Raw genomic sequence first — 21,219 nt, forward strand, 5'->3', positions numbered from 1 at the left:
AGCTGGTTCTTCTCAATCTCTCCTGTTTTCGTCTCCTACACTCGTCTGTCCCCAGTGTCAGTCTCCCCCTGCTCACTGCTTCCACATCAGCCAGGCCTTTTTTCTCTATCTCCAGCCCTGCATCCACACCTCTTACTGCTTTCCCTCCCATGATGGGTGTACACACCTCGAACCTTGTCTCATCCTACTTGAGCTGGGTATGGAAAAGGAGCAAGATGCAAGCAGAAGTAAAAGACGTTTGCAGGGCACAAACTGAAAGGAGTGAGGATTTGAGGGTGCCAGCTCTAATGAAGAGACAGAAAGAGAGTAGTCAGGACTTAAAGAGCATGTGGGTGGATGCAATGCAGGTAGTCCTTCACCCACATACCTCTGAGCTACAGGATCCTCAAGACAGGGCGAGAGGAATGTGTTTCATGTCATGATGTCCTTCTGTGCCCCTTGCAGCTCCAGAGGCACCAGACCGTCCAACTATCTCCATGGCATCAGAGACATCTGTGTACGTGACCTGGATCCCCCGCGGGAATGGCGGGTTCCCCATCCAGTCTTTCCGTGTGGAATATAAGAAATTGAAGAAGTTGGGAGACTGGGTCCTGGCCACCAGTGACATTCCTCCCTCTCGCCTCTCTGTGGAAATCCCAGGCCTGGAGAAAGGTAGGCAGGTGTTCTCTTCCTTGCTTCCTGGAGGTCTGTAGGAAAGCTGTGCAGTCCCTGTAGGATGCTTAGCCATCTGTCACATCATGCTTAGCCCCGGCATGTGCAAGCAAAACAAAGCCTTCACAGCTCCAGTCTTAGATGCACAGGGAAAAGCTGCAGATGCTTCTCCAATTTCTCCAGCTGCAAAGACCAGCATAGATTTGACCTCCCTCAGGGAGGCTTGCACATGCTTTTCTGTATTACAGGATATAGTTACTAAAGGCATTTGGTTTTGCCATTTACTAGACCGGACAGAACTTTCCTTAGCCACAGGCAAGACAGATGGGCACACAATTCCCACTGCGCTTCATGTGAAAAAAGATGGCATCACTTAGCTGGACAGCTTAAAAGGGCAACGTATCTACCCCAACTTAAAGACCAGTAAAACAATCTTTGGGTAAAAATTATTTAGGCTTTGAGCTTTTAACTGATGTTTGTGTACTTAATTTCCATGTAGTAGACGAAGGATGCCTTCCCATACTTGCTTTTGGGTCAGGACATCCCTTCAGGCATCTCTGCATCCACCCACACACCTTCCAGAATTGCTGCCTGACCTCTAGACCATCCAGACAGGAACTGGGGAAGGCAAATAAAAGCAGGCTCCACCTAGCACATGGCTGAGATCTGGCCATTCAGTGTTTGTACTTCGATCAAAACCTCTCTGTAGGCTCTATCTTCTGGAGAAGATGTAGTCCCTCTCCACAGGCAGGCCTGTGCTGACAGCAGAAGTCTTGGAAGACTCCAAGCTCTGCAACTCTTTTATTTCCCATTTTTCCCCTAGGCACATCCTATAAATTCCGTGTCCGGGCACTGAACATCCTGGGAGAGAGTGAGCCCAGTGCGGCGTCTCGGCCATATGTGGTGTCTGGGTACAGCAACCGAGTCTATGAGCGCCCTGTGGCCGGGCCATACATCACCTTCACAGATGCCATCAATGAGACCACCATCATGCTGAAGTGGATGGTAAGGTTTGTAGCGGTGGAGATCTCTGAATGCACAGGAGGCAGGTGTGTAGGTGCTACTTGCACAGCTTACACATCTTCCAGGTTACCACATGGGAGCCCGTCACCAGCACAAATGGATCTGGGATCCATTAGCTCCCTCCACCAAAAGAGGACTGGGCTTGGACCACATAGAAGTGGGGGAAGTCAGAGAGCCTAGGAAACCCTTTTTGTCTGAATCCAACACTGTACACAGGAGGCATTTCAGTGGGTAACCTCAGGGTCTTGACCATTTTGTTCAACAAGCACAGTTCAAGAACGCACGGGGCGACTGCTTGCTCTCTTGGCGAAATTCCTGGAATCCATTAGCATCTCTGTCTGTCCTAGTAGTTTCCAGCATATATGTCCTTCACTCTCACTTGCTGGGTACCAGTCCTAAGTACTGATAATCATTTACAGCAGTCCACCCCAGAGGATTTTTAGTGGGCCGGATCTTTTGGATCACAAGCCCAGATCCAAGTGTTTCCAACAGCTTAGATCTTACTCAGAGGGACATATTGCCCTCTTGTCTCCTAGCTGCTTCTAGCCAGAAATTGCTACAGGGCAGGATGGTCACTGCTGTTCATTTAGACACAAACAGTAGCTGACAAAATACTGGGTGAAAGACAGCAAGAACACATGGAGCTGGGACAGTACTGCCCTGGGTGGGGGAAGAACAGAGCTGTCTTCAGGAACATGAGACTTCTGCAGTTACCGTTCTGTGGCAAGATGCAGTTTGCCTGGGAGCCATGAGCTTACTGGAGTCAAGGTGAAGGTGTGCTTGCCCTTGCCCAGCTGAGTCACTCTCATTGAGGAATTTTTTCTCTGAAGCATTGGCTGTGGCTGCTGAGGGGGAGCAGAATACTGGATGCTTGGGGTGACAGGTCCAGAGTCACAGCTTGTCTGTTACCTGAGAGAAGCAAGGTGTGAGACTATAAAATAGCACTGAGCAATTGGAAGGAAGCCCTTATTGTGCAAACCAGTGGCAACACAAGGAAGATCCCCATGCTGGGTCTTCCTCCTGTCCCATTCCATTTATCCCCACCGCTCCTCACCTAGTACAGTATGGAGCACAGACATGTCAGCTAATTTCTGCTCTCCCTCCCATTCTCTGCAGTATATCCCAGCCAGCAACAACAATACTCCCATCCATGGTTTTTACATCTACTACCGCCCCACTGACAGTGACAATGACAGCGACTACAAGAAGGATGTGGTGGAAGGTAGGAGATACTGAGACACTGGTCCCAGCTGCTCATTCTCCCCAGAGGAGCACACAGCCAGAAAGAGCCCTGTGCACAAAAGGCACAAAAGTTGGCTGCTGCTGCTGCCCAGGCCTGCTTTACCTAGCACTGCTGCAGAGCTGGGCCAGCTGCATGTTCCCCGAGGAAGCTAACGGCACCGTGTGTTTGTTCCCTCCTCAGGAGATCGGTACTGGCACTCCATCAGCCACCTGCAGCCAGAGACCTCGTATGACATTAAGATGCAATGCTTCAACGAGGGTGGCGAAAGCGAGTTCAGCAACGTGATGATCTGTGAAACCAAAGGTAACCAGCTTCACAGGGCACTTCTGGGAGCGCAGCCTGCTGCCTTCCTTGCCTGCAGCTGCCAGAGCACAGCAAAGCAGGTACCATCCCTGCCTGACAGTGCATCATCCAAGCTCAGGCAAGGTGGTGGAGGCGGCACTGGGGAGAAGAGAGGCGTAGGTTTGTTGATGCTGTTGATCAGTATGTGTATATACCCATACCAGTACTCGCAGACCCTTGTGCAGAGTCCATCACTGTTTCCCTCAGAGTAGTAGTTACCTTTTGTTTTCCTAAGTATCACATAGATGGTGACTGGAACCAGAAGGGCTAGCTTTCCCTTGCTGTGCCAAACTCCTGTGTTTGGTTATAAGCAGGTCCCATGTCTTCCAAGCAGCTGCACTGTCATGACAGGAACAACACTAAGTCCAAGTGTGCATTTTGGAGAAGCTACTTTCCTTTTTCCTTTTGCTTTAGCAGTCCAAGAGCCTGGCAGATCTATAAGCCAAGCACAGAGGACTTGTCTGCACTGCAGTATGCATCAGGCTAGGAAATCCTCTGTCATCCAGAAGCATTTCTTTAAAGCCACTGTAGAAGTCTGTCCACTCCACAGCAGCATAGACATCCCTGGAGCGGGCTGCTATTCCACTTGCCATGTCTGTGTCTAACTCTCTCTCTCTCTCTCTCTCTTCGTTTCGCAGCTCGGAAGTCTCTTGGTCTGCCAGGTCGTCTGCCACCCTCCACAGTGCCTCCTCAGCAGCATCCACCACTCAGTGGTGGGCACAGTGGCCTGGGGACAGGAGCCATGGTGGCCCGTTCCAGCGACTTGCCATACTTGATTGTAGGCGTTGTGCTGGGCTCTATCGTACTCCTCATCGTGGCTTTCATCCCCTTTTGCCTTTGGAGAGCCTGGTCCAAGCAGAGTAAGGGTTCTTTCTTGAGGGCTGATTTACAAGTTGTGCTCTGCCCTGTGGGTTAGATCTGGCCCTGGGTGTAGTTGGGTCAAACACCCAAAATGTGAGGGCTGCACATTCTGGGAAGCAGGGAGAGGGTGGGCAGAGGGCAAGTCTCAAATGTCCTGTGGAACCCCATAAAGACAAAGGCCACTGTTTCTCCTTTGCCCTGCTTACCTTGTTGAGAAGGAACCCTGGGACTGGAACAGGGAAAGGGGCCCTCCCTTTGCCTTCGTGTAGGGCCCCTTTCCACCATTTGTCTCCAAGGGTGCTTTGGGTGCTGAAATAGCTGCCTGGCAGGACAGCCTAACACTATCCCTGCTGAGCTTCAAGAAGCTCAACTTTACCTCTGATTTTGTTCTCAGACTTCCTTTTTCTTCCCTCTGCAGAGCAAACCATTGACATGGGCTTCCCAGGAGCTGGGCTGCTGGTATCATCCTGCCAGTACACCATGGTGCCTCTGAGGGGCATCTCTGCTCCTCGTGCCAATGGACATCCCTATGTTAACAGGCAGCCCTACGCCAACGGGGCACATCTGAACGGCATCTGCCCCTCTGCAGGAGTGGGGTATGCAAGCACCAAGCCCCAAGATTACAGTCCAGATGAAGTGCCACTGGTATGTCCACACCTGTGGTTAAAAGTTGGTTTGACATGAGCTGGAGGCTGTGGTTGCAGTGAGAGGGCTGGCACCCTTTGCAGCATGTAGAAGTGGCAAGACTGGCTTCTTGAAAGAGATTCCCCCTTTGCAGTGGAGTCTGAGACATGGGAGGAACAGGAGGGTCTCCAAAACACTGGTGAAGAGGTGGTTTCTTGGGGCAGTGGCTCAAAGTATGGAGGAGGCAGTGACCAAAGGCTACTCTTATGGGAATGGTTCCTGTTTCTCCTGAGCAAAGCTCACAGGGACTGACAACGTTGAGGACTCTGTGTGTAAACAGTAACACAGGTCAAGGCAGTGCCACAGCTGAGACTATAAATCGGTTATTGTCCCTGACTGATTCAGCAGTAAGCATGAAGTGAGTTTTTCAGTGCTCAGTTCCACTGTCCCCTGTAGCAAAAGAAACAGTTTCAGCTTTCTCTGCCGTCTGTCATAAGAGCTTCACCAGTCTGCCCCATGGCTCTGGCTCTGGCTTCGGCTCCCAGATCAGCACCTGCCTCTTAATGCTGCTGTGTGGCATTGCTCTGCTGAGAATCCTTCTCTCTCCTTCCAGTCACATGAGGAGACCAACGCCTTGCTGCAGGCGAGAGTGCTGCAAAACGGGAATGCCCAGCAAGACTACCAGCCCTCCAGGTTAGTCCTGGCCTGTGGAGGGTGGAACAATCCAATAGGACCCACAAGACCACATGCTCAACAAAGCTTGCCCTCACCACACTCCCATCTGTCCCAATTCACTTGGGAAACAAATCCATGCTCCCGCACTAGGCCTTTTAAATTCTCTTCATACAGCTCATTCCTCTTACGGTTTGAGGGTGGGATAATTGTAGAGATGGCCCAGACCTTCCTCCCCCTGCTCCTAAGCAGAAGACTGAAAAGTACGATGAGAGAAGCTAAAATCTATGACTGGATGCTGATAAAACAGCTGCCCCAGAATCTGGCCAGGGTCCAATTACGAGTGCTTTGTGTCTTGCTGTTCAGACATCAAGTCGTTATTCCCATGCTCCCCGAGAGACACTACTCCTCCCAGCTCCTGTGGCATATCACTTGAATTGTGGATACCAGGTCCCATCACCTCATTCCCATCCTGCCAGTACATCCCAATTTCTACTAGTCCCCTCGTTTAGGAATGCTCTGTGTCATTGCTTTGATGTGACTAGCTGAGGTGTTACATAGGTCATATCTTTCAAGGAGGAAGGATCTGTTAATAGTGCTAAACCTTTTTGTCTGCCTGCCCAGATTGCCCAACTCAAGAACAGGAGACAGCTCTTTCCTCTACAGTCTCCCGGATGACTCCACTCACCAGCTGCTTCAGCCACAAGATGACTGTCCTCACCTTCAAGAGCACTTTGTTGGCCTCCATCATCCAATGATTGGCAGCAAAGTGGGAGGCCCTAGCCTGGATGCTCGACGGGATCCCCTGTTCCACCAAGGTCAGTAGTCTGGAAAATTCCATGCTTGCTTCATCTCATCATTTTAGGCTGATCTTGAAGGGAAATCTCACTGTAGAGCCTTTCTGATGGCTCCGTTTATGCTTGCTTCTGTGGTGCAAGGACAGTTTTATCACTGCATAGAACAACAACAGCATGGAAAGGCCATACTTGCAGTTGGGGAGTGTAAATAGCCTCTGTCAGTTTTAGAGGACACATTTCTCATTTCTCCAAAAGCTTGAGCTGTATGCTGCCGGAAGGGCACATACCCATATACCCACCTCGAGTTGCAGAGACGCTGTCCTTTAGTCCTTCTTAATTTTGCATTTTCCAGATCACCAGTGAAACAACAAGGTCCCTGAAAAATAATGTGAATCCCTCTCCCTAGGACCAGATCCATTGATCCACCCCTGTAGTGTGGATCAAACTTGTGTGCAAGTGTAGGATCAAACTCCCATGGAGCCAGGACTTTCAGAATGCAGATCTTCCTCTTTCATCAGAGTACCTATCCTTGTAAAGTGGACTGTTGACTAGAAAGCTACCACAGCATCTCCTAATTCTGTATGCATTGTAATCGTTTCTTTCTCCTTTCCCTTTCAGGAAGCCCTTGCTGCCTAGGCCTAGTGCCAGTTGAAGAGGTAGAAAGACTAGATTGCTGCCAGTCCAGGGGAGATCTACCTCCCCAGAATCCAGTGATCACATCTTTGGGTCAGGATCTACCAAGACATCTGAACAGCAGCCCACCACCACTGAGGCCCTTAGAGACTCATTCTCCCACCAGCTAGGGACCAAGCTGCCTTTTGCAAAAGACTTATTCTAAAGAGAAAAAGAGAATGGGTATTTATTTTTGTATAACACCCCTATTTATATATTTATGCACTTGTATATAGATGTATATGTGCCTTTTATAATGCTATGGAGACAGAAGGCATCCTCAGCAAGGTCACAGGAGGGCCCAAGAAACAAGGCAGCAGCTATCCGTGGCACCGGGCTATTCATCAGAGCACAAGATTGAAAGAGCAGCACAAGAGACATTGCAGGACATGGGTCCAAACAGAGCTGCCACCACCAAGATCGAGCACCCTCTTGCAGTGAGGGCTTCACAAATGATAACGCTGTCAAAAAGGTCTTTTCCTCTCCCCCACAGGAAGGTTTGTCCCAGAACCACGCTCCTGTGAATGGACTGGAGTTATGCACTCTGCCTAATCAACTTAAACAACCCTTCACATACACGCCATCTGCAGCCGCGTATCTGTAAAGACAAACCCACGCTTTAACATCTAAAATAAAGGCTTTAGTCTTTTCTATGGCTGGCTGTATGCTAAATCCTCCCACAGAATGAACCTGCTCTTTTTTTCTTGCAGAAATACAGCAAGTAGGACACCCGAGGAAAGGTGATATTTTCCTGCAGTTATAGTTTTCCAGCTAGCCACTGATACAGAGCTCAGGAGAAGAGGGACAGCCACTACCTGTGCCAGTTAAGTGACATAAAACTTCTAGTGAGGAGCACAGCTGGAGGAAATTTTCATTTATCTCCAAGGACAGCTGCATGAGTTTGGTGGTGGAGGGGAGGCAGATGGACACCCAAATCTCTGCAAATTTTGTTTCCTTATCCCTCACCTCCCATCCTGTGGTTTTCCAGCTTCAAAAGCTTTCAGCATCCAGGCCTGTGGATAAGGGTGGGTTTTTTCCCTTCAGGAAACAGAGGATGCTCAGCACCTTCATAGGGACCCACTGAAGAGGCAGGCAGCACAAGCAGCATTCATTTGGGTGTGCTGGGGCCAGCAGGGGCAGTTCTTGTGCCTGGCTGGGATATGGCTGGATCCTGGCTGAGCAAAGACCAGTGGTAAAAAGCAGGGAGTGGGGAGGAAGAGCAAGAGCAGCTGCAGGTTGTTCAATCTATTTAATGAAAAATTAGCAACACACCCCAAGCCTCCCCATGCACCCTCAGAAGCTTTGCACTTGAAGAACAGCACAACACAACCCCAAGGAGGTTTTCACAGTAAGACAGGGTAAGTGCTGTAAATGATCACACAGTGCCACCATACCAAACACCAGAGGCAAAAAAGAATAAAACCCGAAAACGTACAGAGCCTAGCACTCTCTCACTCTGATCAGGCAGGTGCAAGCCAGTGGAATTACAGGCTAACTTTGCATTTGCTATACCCTCTGCCTGCCAGGTAAACACCATGTCCTGCACTGCAGTGCAGTTTCCCACTGCTACAGAGCAGAGGCAAGTGGGAAAGTATTGGACTGGCTCCACACCCATCTGAGCACTGTAGCCCCTGAAGAGAAAGGTCCCTTTGCTTTCTCCAAAGAAATAGCACTTTCCTTGACTCTAACAGCTCAGTTAGCAGAGAAGTGCCATTGCTGCTAGGATGTTCAGCAAATAAGAAAATGCATCCTTAAGGCGCACCTCTTACCATTTCTGAGAACACAGGTACCAAAGCTGTATTTGCCCATGTGAAACTCATATCCAGCCTTCAACAGCCACTCATTTGAAGAACAGGCATACACATGCACAAACACACAGCGCATCTGCCCAGTGCAAATCTCTGCAATAGACTGGTAACAGCATTTCCCTGTTGTATTTGCACTTTTTTATTCCATATCTGTCACTACAGTCATATTTTGATAGGAGAAACAAATAACAACCCTTTACAACTAAACCCCTGTATAGCCAAAGCAATTCATTTCACACTTCTGGGTATGACTACTGCCACAGTTAACCACGTCCATTTTTAAGGGAGATGGGGCTGTTGTTAGTTACCGTTTCTTGTGTAAGGACAGGGAATGATTCAGTTGGTGTCTCAGAGTCCTGTGGTGATGAAGGTTGTAGAAAGAGGCATCCATCTTTTCTGCTTAGAAGATTGATTTCTTCTCTTAGGAGGGCTGTGTCATGAGCTCTGTGCTTGAGCTGTGACTCCAACCTGGCCTTCTCTTTGATGTCAGTAGTTCGGGTGCCCTGAAATTCTACTCCCTGTAAGGAGAGGAGAAAAATAACTCCTATAAAATGTGGGAGAATGAACGGTGGAAATTTATTTCAAGTGGGAAAGTGAAGCTTTCCAAGACGCAGGACAGCTTCATGACTTTTCCAGTCCTCAGTCAGAACTACTTGGAAGTCAGAGTGAGAGACCACTAACCTAGACAGACTGCCACAGGTGGCTGCCTTGTTCCCTAATACAGAGCAAAGAAAACACTTTAATTCATTTGGCTGTTTCCATGTAACAAAGGAATAATTTTGACTTGCTGCAAGACATTTTTTAATTAGAAATAAAATGAGCTTGTTTCAATATTGGAAAGCAGCTAAGTAAGAAATTACAGGGAAGCCAAGGTATGGCCTGCTTCAGGATCAGCTCGTTCATCTCCCTTTCTACAAGACCTGGAGCAGGCATTCAGCCTGTGCCACTATGCAATATCAGCCCGAACTGCTGACTCCAGAGCAGGATGTGAGACCAGAGCGCTGGTGAGGGCCAGATGATCCCTTACCCATTTCTGAACAGTCCCAAACCTGCATGTAGTAGTGGCTAAAAGGCTTACTAGATCATTCTTTAGCGAAGCCAGCTTAGTTTCAAGTTGCTGCTTTTCATGGCAAAACTGGTTCAGCTGCTGCAGCTTGCTAGTGTTTTCCTTTGTCAGCTTCATTAGCTGCTGCTGCAGGTCTAAGATTCTCTCCTAGAAAGATAGAAAAGGTTGAGCTGGGATGAGAGAGGACAGAAAGCGTGAAGTGGGGAAGAAGTGCTAGGCACAACGTAAGTGTCACATAGGAGAGGTAAACAACAGGCTGATCTTGCATGCACCACTTGATCCCACAGTACCTTTAGTGCAGTCTGTCACTTTTTTTTTTTTTTAATATTGCAAATGCCTAAGAAGGTAAAGCAGTTAGGCAAAAGTGTGGGCAAGAGAAAGCCATTAGGTATATAGTAGCTCCATATGAGCTCTTCTGTAAGGGCAGCATAAGAGTGTTTCTCCTTGCACCACAGTAGCTGGGCCTTAGGCCCCCCCCAGATAGGGACATGAACTTTTCTGACTGCATAGACTACCATCCCAGGCATGAGCCAGGGCTGCCCTGTACTCAAATAGTTTGTCACCAGAGGTGGTGGGAGGAGACAGTAGGTGCCAAATGCCAGCTGAAAACAAAAGGAAAGCACTCTGGAAGAACTTCACATAGGGACTGAAGCAGAAGGATGCATTTGAGGGAAGTAAAACAAAAAGATCATCAACTACCTCCCTGAGAAAATAGGATGTGCATCAGCAACTGCAGCAGAGGTAGGAATGATGATGGGAAATGGGAGTTAGACATTATGACAAGTGAAAAAAAACAGACATGAACATGTTCACAGAAGATTTTAATGTAACTATTCAACCCCAGGGAAATGAAGCCTTAACAGATCATCATAACACATACCTCTTCCTCCTTTTCCTGCTCCTTACCTCCCACTCTTTGAGCTCCTGGGAATGCACATATTCTTTCTCCATTATTTGCACTTCCAACTCTTCCATGCGTATGTTAACAGAGTGTGCTTGAACTGCTTCAAAATCAACCAGCCGGCCAAACTTCTTCATCATCAGATGATTGCACTTCTCTTCCAGTTCTAACCGAAGGTGTACGGCATGAATGGCAGCACTGTCTTTCATTAGTTAAGAATTTCTGCCTTACCCCAGCTTTTTGTCTGAGCTCTTTAGTATTAGCTCTATAATAATTAATTCACACAAAACCACACGGAGCTCACAACTGAATATTGCTGTTTGTCCTTGCCCACGACCATGTCTATGTGGTCACTAAGCCACACTCTAAGCCAGTCCTAGTAAGTCACTCCCACCCCAAAGGCTATATAGGGCCTCCATAGGTTTGGTGGCGCCAGATTGGTCCTTGGGAAAGTAAGTGTTTCGAACAGGGCTTGTTTTGTTCTTGTTATGTTACACAGAGGAGGAAATTACCAAAAAAGCTTAAGTAGCTTTGGGGAAAGTACTTTTTTCCTAGCAGTTCTGGTTTACAGCCAGAAATAGCAATCGTGTGTCCTGACTTCCAATGTCTCATCTCAGTCAACTCTCCTTATACTAAGTTCCCAAATTATTTCACACAGCCTAATGAGTCTGCAGTGCTGGAGAACTACCAGTACTTCATCAAAACTGTCCACTTGATCTGCTCTTTCTGTTTTATTTTCTGCAGTAACCAGCTGTGACATCTGTGTGAGTGTAAAGACAGACATCTGGTGAGTTACCCACACCCAGTGAGGGGGACAGAATGAGCATTAGTATGCTGTGTTGTTCAGAGTCTCTGTTACTTACGTCGAATCTTTATCTCCATCTCCTTTTTGTCCTGGAGAAGCTGCTTATGTTGCTCCTGGGCCTTCTTATAGATCTCTCTTTGCATTCTCTTTTCATTATGTAGGTCCACAATTCTCTTCTGCAGATACTCTAAGGACTGGTTGGTAAATACCAAAGCCTGGGAGAAATCACTGGGCATCTCCCCGTTAACCAAGTACTCCACCTGCGAGAAACAGCCATAAGCAAGGCTGTTTGTTACTTATGAAGGCTGCTGGTGATCTCACTGGATAACAAATGTGTGAGCGTTAGAGAACTAATGAGTGAGGTAATAGTAAGCATGGGCACAACTCTCACATTTTGGGCCAGGGAATTGCTACCACTCAGCAAAGCTCAAAGACTACTTAGAGCTGTGATGACTGCCTACATATAAAGCTGTCTACCCTTCTCTGGCACCTGGAATAAAGGGGGCGTAAGGGACTCCCTGTCAAGTGTACTTGAATGATCTGGGATCTGTAGGATTGCATAGTCAGGCCTTAGACTCTTCTGTCTTTATTACCAACCTTTTAATGAAGGGAGATAGAACAAATGGAGAGAGCTGAGCTTGCCTCAGAGGTATACAAGCCCGAACAGGCAGAGGCCTATCTTCTCTCTCTGAGGACAAGATTCAGCCCAAAGGAAGTAACAGTATTGTCTTGAGTTTTCCTCTTCATTTTCTACTAATCATCCCTGTGCTAAGAGCTGTGTAGATGAATGCATTGCATCCAATCCAGCATTATTGAATTGGGCAAAACTCCCATTAGTTTCAATAACTGGGGGCTTTTTTGGTTTGTTTTTTTGGGGTGGGTTTTTTTCCAGGAGAATATCAGTAGGTATGTACTTGAAGGAAAATCCCATGCCAAACCTATAAAACACTTGAAGACTATGCACATTTCAGCAATGGGCTGACCTGCCTGTCCTTACCTCTTTTCTGTCAGTATAGGAGGGAAAAAAAAAAAAAAGTCTAGAGGAAATAGCAGCATGAATTTCGATTAATAGCATTTCACTCCTAGGAAACTATGGTGAATCAGGAACTAAGGGCCCCAAAGAACAATAACACCATTGTTTAGATGTACATAGGCCATTCTGCACCTGCAGATGCACATCATCTTGAGTTACCTGATGGAGTTTCAAAGGAACAACTACATATAGCTCATTCAGTCTTTGCTGCTTTTCCCACTGAAAGGTCTTCAGTTCCCTGTCTGCAGTGTCCAGACTGGTTTCCACTACTTTTGCCTGCAGAAAGATAAATTGTGGACAAACAAAAATCCTGTAGTACTCAAATACATAAGGCAGCAAGGTTCTATGTTAGAGTTCCTGATCCAAAGGGTAAGAAGTATAGAAAAAATGCCCCCTTTTTTTTTTTAAACAAATGATGATAGATGACCTTCACAGGCAAACACGAGGCTCATCTACATATTCAAGCAATATTCTACCCTAAATACCTAATACCTCTGTACACATGTATACTCATAAATGTCTCCTTAGTAGAGAAGTCCTGTTATGTATCAAGAGACAGCTGCTTTGTTTAACGTCTAAGATGCTTCTAAATCTACAGAGCCTGCAAGATATTTTTTATTGTGTTATGCCTGGAAATGCTTATTGATTCTGCATGAGAAAGAAACAATTCAGACTCAAATGTCAGACCCCAGGGTGAATATGTGGCAGCTGGCACTTAGGAAAGCCTTTAAAAACTAAACAAAAAATGTTGTAAGTTAAGCATATTTGATGGAACATTTTTGAGACACAATAAAAGCAAGACTTGCATAATGTTATTTTGGCAAAACTCTCCCTCTATCCCGGATAACCCTTCAAATTAAGATATTTTTGAATTAATATAAGTCAAATGTCTTGATGAATGCAGGAGCTCAAAAAAGCTAAAAGGAAAACTTGCACCAAGAGAGTTTATTCAGTGATTACTATGACAAAGAGCAAAAGACAATAACTAAGAACAAAATAAATAGATGGAAGAATAGTATTTTTATGCATTTATTTTAACCTGCATTTGTGTTAGGGTATTCTTTAATCTCTCCATCCCCATACACATGCACAGAGGGTAGGCCAGGCTACACCAGGTGTTTCATCTGAACCAGAGAATCCAGTTTGTGCTGCTGCATGATGATTAGACAGCTGGGAAGGAACTGGAACTAAAACCTGGATCCAGCCTCGTAGCAGCTAAGGTCCAACCACCTTGATTTACCCTTTTCAGGAGGACAGGTGACCCATGTTGAGCTCCCTTCTGCCTCTGTGCTACCACAGATATCTCTACCCAAACAGAGGCCTCTCAAAATATTAGGATTTTGTTTTTAAATCTTAGCCAAAATCACTAGCACAACATTTTCACTGTAATGGAGCCAGTCAATGCTTGCTGAGAAGAAAACACTACAATACCTTCTTGGCCAAGGCATTATATTTCTTTCTGAGGTTAGCAGCAGCTTTCTTCTCCTCTGTTAAAGCTTTCTCAATGTCTAACCGCTTCTGCCGGAGCTGGATGGTGTTTTGGAAGAGTGCCTCATTGCAGTCTGAGAAGGAAAGAGTCAAAGAATAGCTTAGTTTCATTATGACTCTACTATAGTTACAGGCTTGAGCTAGTAGCTTCTCCTACTGTGCACATTGCCTGGCATTCCCCATAATAAGACCATGCTCTTGGTTCCCTAGAGCCTTCTCAAACGTTAATCACATGGTCCACATTCCTCCATGAGGGGGTGAATGTCTTGGATGGATCTTTTTTCTGTACATTCAGTCAAGACAGTTGTTTCCAGAAGTAAGACTAAATGCATCAAAGCCAATATTAAAGCCAAGTGCTCAGAAGTTAGCTTTTTTAAGTAATGCAGTCCCAGTAGTTAATACATGTTACAGTATAGTCTTCAATTATGTGAACACCTAGTTGTTTATCTATAGCACCCTTCACTTTAAGTAAGTGAACAACTTGCTCTAGGGATCATTTATAGCTCTATTTATAAACAAAGCTGTGGTTCATAGGACCTGTTTCAAGATAAGGAAGATCTGTGAATTTCTACCTAGCACCACAGTGATTTCAGTCATACTAATCAAGTGCAAAATTATGCCCAAATCAGCAGGTGCAATAAAAAAAGACGACTCCAATAAAGGCAAAGCAAGTGACACATAAAGAGACCAATACGAAGAGGCTAATGCAACATGTAAATTCCCTATTAAATTAGTAGTTTGGACTTTTTTAATAGAAAGTAAAAATCTTCATTTCTTCCCAACATTTCATTGAAAAAGGAGATGAATGGGGAGTTAATAAGAAATTCAATTTGTGGAAATGATGTTAAAATCCAATTTTAAAAAAATATGATAAGATAATTTGTTGCAAAGTTCTAACTGAAAATAAAGTGGTGTTGTTACATGGTCATTGACATATTACTCAAAGATTTTTTCAAAACCCAAACCCCTAAACTAGTTAAACTCGTAAAAAAGAAAAGGGGCGGGGTGGGGGTGGGGAGGTGGCGTTGTTTGCCTTTGCTGAATGAATGAATGAAGAGGATTTTGCAAAGTAAAGTAAAGCTCCTAACTTTTCAGATACCCTTAAGGGAGCAGCCTAGCAACAGGCAATTGCTGCATAAATCCACCAGGTGGTAACAAAGAGCTTAATTTAAGAGCATGGTAGGGTCCCTTCAGAACTTTCCCGAAGAGGGGATCCAGCTAGACCAGGCAGCAGGTTTCCAGAGGGCTGCTACAGCCTCGCTCCAGCTCCACCCCTGAGAGGAGCCTTTTCTCTCCAGAAGACAGCTGTGTAATGGTGAATGGTTCTTTACACAAAAGAATTAATTCTTGGTGCTTAGCTAAGTTTTATTTTTCCAAACTTTTTAATTAGAGTACCCTATACTACCAGCGGTTTCATTATCTTCACTGAGATTTCCTGGGGAGAAATGCTTCACTCAGGAGGGGTACACACATTCTGGGCATTAATATGCAGTGAATAATAAAAAATTCTGTGTTTTCTTTTTAAACACACAATATTTCCCCCAAAGCTAAACAAGCAGTCAACCCAAGGAAACAATGGCTTAGGTACTCTTTGGGCAAACAGAGTCATCAAAGACTTCATCTTCAGATCCAGAATTTTCTTCATCAGTCCCCAAGTTGGGCTCTTCATCATTCTCCTCTTCATTCTCATCTTCTTCATCTGGAAGAAAAGAACAGTACTGCTGGCTTGCAGAACACCCCCAGACCCACTAGCTGTGCATTATGCCAATGTGCTGGTGAACACAGTCCCAACAATCCATGAAGATCATCCAGGTAATATGTGAATCCAGGCACCTTGTGCCTATTGCATTGATCTGATAATTTCACAGAAAGAAAAAAGAAAAAAAAATGAGGGAGAGAGATCATCTAGTAGTGACAAAGGCACAGACACAAGCACATTGGTGGGACTTCCTTCAATAATGCTTCCTCTCTTTATATGTGCTAGGAATTTAAACCTTGTGGGTTTACCATTCTACTACAGAGATTAATCAACCAAGCAAAATACAGAGGCACAAAACTGTCACAAAAGCATCACTGTTGTCTGTGCTTTTTGCTAATTGTGTCCACTTGAAATCAAAAGCCAAGTCAGAGAGAGAGCACAAGTATTTTAGCTCAGTAAGACTGCCTAGCCTTAACAGTTTTAAACCAAGTCACTAAGATAAATCAAAACCTTTCATAATATGTTTAGTCCTGTGACTAATAGATGATTGCAGATTAGGTCTATGATCTCTCATTAGTCAATGGACAGATTAAAGGAGAATGTCATGAATGTGGCAGACTAATCAGTTACCCATAGCTCCCATTGCTACAGCATAGGAAGTACCTATTTAAAGCTTCACTTCTTCATAGCAATTATCAGTCCTCAGTATTGACTTACAGGAAGTAAATTGCAGGAGCTGTCATCAGACCAAACGCAGTCATGTTAGAGACTGAATTACATCACTGTTATCAGCCAAGATGGCTGCCACAGAACACGGGTAGGTATATAAACAAATCTGGGTAGGTCTGATCTGTGGTTTTGCAACACTGAACTCAGTTTGCATGTACCCAGGGCTCTAGCTAGACTGAGACACATTTACTTGACCAGATGGAAGTATGTGTAACAAATCCATAAACCAAAAAGAACAGTATCTCCAACCTGCTTCTCTTCCTACTTCTTTTTTTTCCATGCACTTGACTTTCTTCTTCAGAACCTTGGTCAGAAAATGGGCAAACTCATTGTTTTCTCCAAGGGATGCTTGGAAGTTGGCATAAAGAGCTTTCTCACATTCCTGAAGCTTTACAATCTCACACTTTCTATCCTCCATCTGTGCAAGGCAGCTGTTCAATTTTGACTAAACAAACAAAAAAAACACTTCAGTTAAAAGGCATAACCCACATGTGTGTGTATAGGATGTACCTGTGAAGATCTGGAAATGCAAAACTTGTCTTTTTCTCTTTAAACCCATGCTTCAATCAAGCAAAACCTAGAAGTATGTTCTTAAATTTAAGTATATGGTTTGTCACTTATTCTACATCATGAAGTACCTATTAAAATATAAGTGTAAAGATTATGAAAAGATTAACTATTGCAAGTTAAAAGCGACCATCCTAGGTTGATCATCAAGAGTTTCTTGTTTTTCAAAATTCAACACTACACACTGGATCAGTGCTAAAATGAAGCAAAAAGATACCACTGTTTACTTCATGGCTTGCTTTTGTTTCAAGCCATGCATCAGTGGTACTGTTAAATCCAGAGACACATGGCCTACTTACCTGCATGGCCTCCTGCTCCCTGATGAGGGTGTTAACATGCCCCTGGAGAAGGTTCTCATGTTTCTCAAGGTTCTTCAGGATAAGCAGCTCTTCATACCATGTGATGTAGCGCAGGTCAGCACTTTTCATCTGCACATCCAGCTTCAGTTTCTTGTGCCGCAGAAAGCGAAGTTCAGCATCAAAGTTGGTCACTAGTACGTTGATCTGGAGCATATGAGAGAGGCAAATGAGGAACAGGGAAAGTATTAGGAGTGGAGCTAAACATGTAAGGCTAGAGAAAGGAGCAGAAGGGAAAAATTCTCTCTCCCAAATCAACAATTTGTCCATGCTATTTACTATGGATTACTGAAGCGCTTAGAAAGACAGCATTAACCCCAAATCGTGTTCTCAGCACAATAGTAAAAGAGTCACCAGGGCTTCACAGGAACGTTTCACTGCATTCACCACCCCAGAAGGATTTTACTCTTCAGAGTAGCCTGAAGTAGTTCATGTAACAATCCCAGATGTAGCAATAAATATGTCTTCTGCCTTGACAGACTTCTTTCAGAATACCTGCCAGCTCTTCCCTTAGACATTTACAGTTAAATCAGTACTAGCAGCTGCCAACATTAACTTATATGTGTGTGATGGTCGCAGCAGCATTTGGATATTCTCTCAAAACCTTCACGCACATGAACACAAGGGTGTCTGCGTTGGGGTAGACTAAAGAGTCAATGGCCAATAGCAGAAGTTAGAGAAAAGACAGTAAGAAATGGAGCAAACTAGTGAACAGTGGTATACCTCTGGCACACTCCTCCTAAACTCTGACTTAGGGACATCTTGAGCTTGAAGCAGTATGTTTGTGTTCAATAGCTTTGAATGGATTTTTCTTCCAGACTTTATCAAAATGTAGCTTCTCCCACATCCTAATAGCGAGTTCCAAAGCTTAGTTATTGTTGGATAGGAAAACTATTTCCATTTGCATGTTTCAAGCTTTCTACATGACTATTTTGTTTGATATCTCTCCTTCTTTTAAGAGATGATTCCCACTCTCCTTTTCTATGCTGTTCATAATTTCACCACCTCTGCTACAACCCTTTCAGTTGCCCCTTTTCCAGGCCAAAGATGCTTTATCCGTTTAGATGTGCTTTTTAAAGAAGCTTTTCCATGACTAAGCAATTTGGTTACTCTCTTTTGTACCTTCTCTAATTCTACAAAATCATTTTTGAGACCAAAGGGTCGGGACTACAGTTATTTAATTGCTGAGAACATCAGGAATCTACAAAGTTGTAGTGATGCTCCCTTTTTTCCTCTTTGCCACTTTTCAAGTAATTTCTAACATTTTACTTGTCTTTTTTGGCCACTAAGCTCGTAGTTTCATAGAACAATCAATAAGAAATCTAAGATCTGTTTTTCAAGTGATAATATTCAGCACACAGGTCACAGTTAGGGATTTGTACTGACTTACACTGTAAATTTGTACCAGATAGCATTTTCCTGAACTTCAGAAAGGCAAGAGTAGCTGCAATCCTGAGACAAAAGGGGGTTTGGTTTTATTTCTGATGCAGTGGGATTGTTCAATCTGACCAAAAAAAAAAAAAAAAAAATTATTTCCTACCTTTTTAATCAAGGTCTCCTGCAAGTATAGATTTTTTATCTTCTCCCTCATTAAAATTTCCAGTTCCATTTCTGTTGGCTCTGCCTTCTCAATCTCAGAAACTTTTTGCTGCTCTGTGACCACAGATGATGCTGTTTTCATTGGGTGTGCACCTGCAGCCTGTGCCATGGGGTCAATCTCTTTAATGGAAGGAGCTCGAAGAAACCCATGCCTAAATGCGTGAGATGAAGGAGACCCTTCCAATTGTTCCTGGAGCTTTGCCTTGGCCTCCTGCTCCTCTTTGAACTTCAGGAGGATGTCACTGTCATACTCAAATTTTTTTTCAGGAACCTCATCTGGGTGTAACTGAGGGATCAGGGGAAGAGGGAGACATTCTGATAAATCCAAGGCTCCCTGTATGGATTTCAATTCTTGCACTAAACGCTTGATTTCATCAATAATAGAAACCTTGAGATCCCGCAAAGACATGATCTCTTTGTTCATATTCACTTTCCTCCTATGGATCTGCAAAGGAAAAACAATTTTAGTAAGATTCCCCAGGAACACTTACATAGTATATAGTCTTCCCTAACACAAGTAATGGTTAAGAGGCTTGTCATACTGACTTTCCTTCTTTCCATACTAGCTTTCTTTTCTGTACCATCTCCACACATTAGCATTTTTAAACAGCTGTCTTTCAGTCTGGTTTTAAAATCTTTGGAACCACCTCTCTTCCTCTCCTTCACAGCAAATAGCAAAAGTGTAAGAAGGGAAACAAGGCTTCCCCATTCTCTCAGTTCCTGACTTGATTGTGAGTTTCTTGACATGAGATGTTGAAGCAGTGCAGAAAGCAGACAGGGGCTGTGAAAATGAGCTGTGGGGTTTAGAGGATTAGTCATTTGGGCTGTCTGTCATTAACTACAGAGAGTATCTCAGCTTTGATACATGGCCCTCTTTTCAGGCATATAGTATAAATAATACACTAACAAAAAGAAAATTAGATTTCTTTTAGTATGTTCTAAGGCAAGCTTCTATCCCCAAGACAAAAGAAACATACCTGAGAGGACCTTTACTGTACACACTACAAAATGCACAGCTGTGCAGAAATCTAGACGACTTTGACATAGTCATTGAAACAAAGCCGTTATCTCACATAACCTCAAAGATACTGAAGCAGTCCTCCATAAATGTAAGTTCTGGAAGGCAGATGAGATTCTTGTCTATTATATGTGATGGCGAAGCTGAAATCACAGCTACTGCAGGTGGTTAGAAGTGGAACAAAGTTCTGAATTTTCAAAGTATAGTAGATAGGGATACTAAAAGCAAGAAAGTAACATTCTGTCAGATGCTTTTGGATTTCATACAAGCCACTGGATGTCCAAAACAAATTCTCTCCAGGCCTTCCAGCAATCCAGAGTCCCAAAGTCAACTCAGAAAACTTTGACATCAACTAAATTTTTTTCTCCAACTCAAGATGAAGATCCACTAATCTGAAAAGTGACACATCAGATGGTAGAGGTGGGAATTAAACAGCCAAGTGCAACAAAACCTATTTGTAACAACTTGTTTGCATCTTGCTTGGCCTGTAGGCAGACCTCAGTAATAATTCTATATTCAGAATTCAGTAATAATAATTCTGTTCAACATCATTAATTATCTGGATGATGAGGAAAAGTGTACCTCAGCAAGTCTGCTGATAATGCAAAACTGGGAGGAGCAGCTGATACACCAGAGGGTTGTGCTGCTGTCCAGAGTGGCAGGCTGGAGAGATGGGCTGACAGCAGCCTCATGAAATTCAACAAGTGGCAGTGCAAAGTCCTGCATCTGGGGAGGAACAACCCCATGCACCAGTACGTGCTGGGGGCTGACCAGCTGGAAAGCAATTTTGCAGAAATGAACCTGGGGGTCTTGGTGGACACCAAGTGGACCATGAGCCAGCAATATGCACTTGTGGCAAAGAGGGCTAATGTTATCCTGGAGTGCATTAGGGAGTGTTGCCACAGGTTGAGAGAGGTGACCCCTCTTTCAGCAGTGGTGAGGTCACATCTGGAGTGCTGTGTCCAGTTCTGGGCTCCCCAGTACGAGAGACATATGGTGCTACTGGAGACAGTCCAGTAAAGGGCCACTAAGATGATTTGGGGACTGAAGCATCTCTCATATGAGGAAAGGTGGAGAGAGCTGGAACTGTTCAGCCTGCAGAAGAGAAGGCTCAGAGGGGGGGGGATCTCATCAATGTACATAAATACTTGAAGGGAAGGTGCAAAGAGGATGGAGCCAGGCTCTTTTCAGTAGTACCCAGTGATGAGCAAGAGGAGATGGGCACAAACTGAAACACAGGAGGTTCCCCCTGAACATCAGGAAAC

General features: G+C 44.7%; 2 protein-coding genes across 2 annotated transcripts in view; one reads left to right on the forward strand and one right to left on the reverse strand.

Moving 5' to 3' along the window:
• Nucleotides 1–7,048, forward strand: part of BOC (BOC cell adhesion associated, oncogene regulated) — a 25,169-nt gene extending 18,121 nt beyond the window's left edge. Inside the window, exons 10-18 of the mRNA XM_010567415.1 lie at nt 445–651; nt 1,475–1,656; nt 2,791–2,896; nt 3,098–3,220; nt 3,898–4,119; nt 4,539–4,765; nt 5,358–5,437; nt 6,041–6,234; nt 6,832–7,048. Coding sequence (XP_010565717.1) covers nt 445–651; nt 1,475–1,656; nt 2,791–2,896; nt 3,098–3,220; nt 3,898–4,119; nt 4,539–4,765; nt 5,358–5,437; nt 6,041–6,234; nt 6,832–7,016 — 1,526 coding nt within the window. The 3' untranslated portion in view covers nt 7,017–7,048. The remainder of the gene's footprint in view (nt 1–444; nt 652–1,474; nt 1,657–2,790; nt 2,897–3,097; nt 3,221–3,897; nt 4,120–4,538; nt 4,766–5,357; nt 5,438–6,040; nt 6,235–6,831) is intronic.
• Nucleotides 7,049–9,639: 2,591 nt separating this feature from the next.
• CFAP44 (cilia and flagella associated protein 44) overlaps nt 9,640–21,219 on the reverse strand; it is a 40,738-nt gene continuing 29,158 nt past the window's right edge. Inside the window, exons 25-33 of the mRNA XM_010567676.1 lie at nt 18,878–19,381; nt 17,281–17,484; nt 16,664–16,859; nt 15,575–15,685; nt 13,930–14,060; nt 12,658–12,774; nt 11,524–11,725; nt 10,666–10,826; nt 9,640–9,906 (exon numbers count right to left, since the gene is read on the reverse strand). Coding sequence (XP_010565978.1) covers nt 9,640–9,906; nt 10,666–10,826; nt 11,524–11,725; nt 12,658–12,774; nt 13,930–14,060; nt 15,575–15,685; nt 16,664–16,859; nt 17,281–17,484; nt 18,878–19,381 — 1,893 coding nt within the window. The remainder of the gene's footprint in view (nt 9,907–10,665; nt 10,827–11,523; nt 11,726–12,657; nt 12,775–13,929; nt 14,061–15,574; nt 15,686–16,663; nt 16,860–17,280; nt 17,485–18,877; nt 19,382–21,219) is intronic.

Source organism: Haliaeetus leucocephalus, unplaced genomic scaffold, assembly GCF_000737465.1.
Source record: "Haliaeetus leucocephalus isolate CR32 unplaced genomic scaffold, Haliaeetus_leucocephalus-4.0 Scaffold228, whole genome shotgun sequence".
Lineage (NCBI taxonomy): Eukaryota > Metazoa > Chordata > Aves > Accipitriformes > Accipitridae > Haliaeetus > Haliaeetus leucocephalus.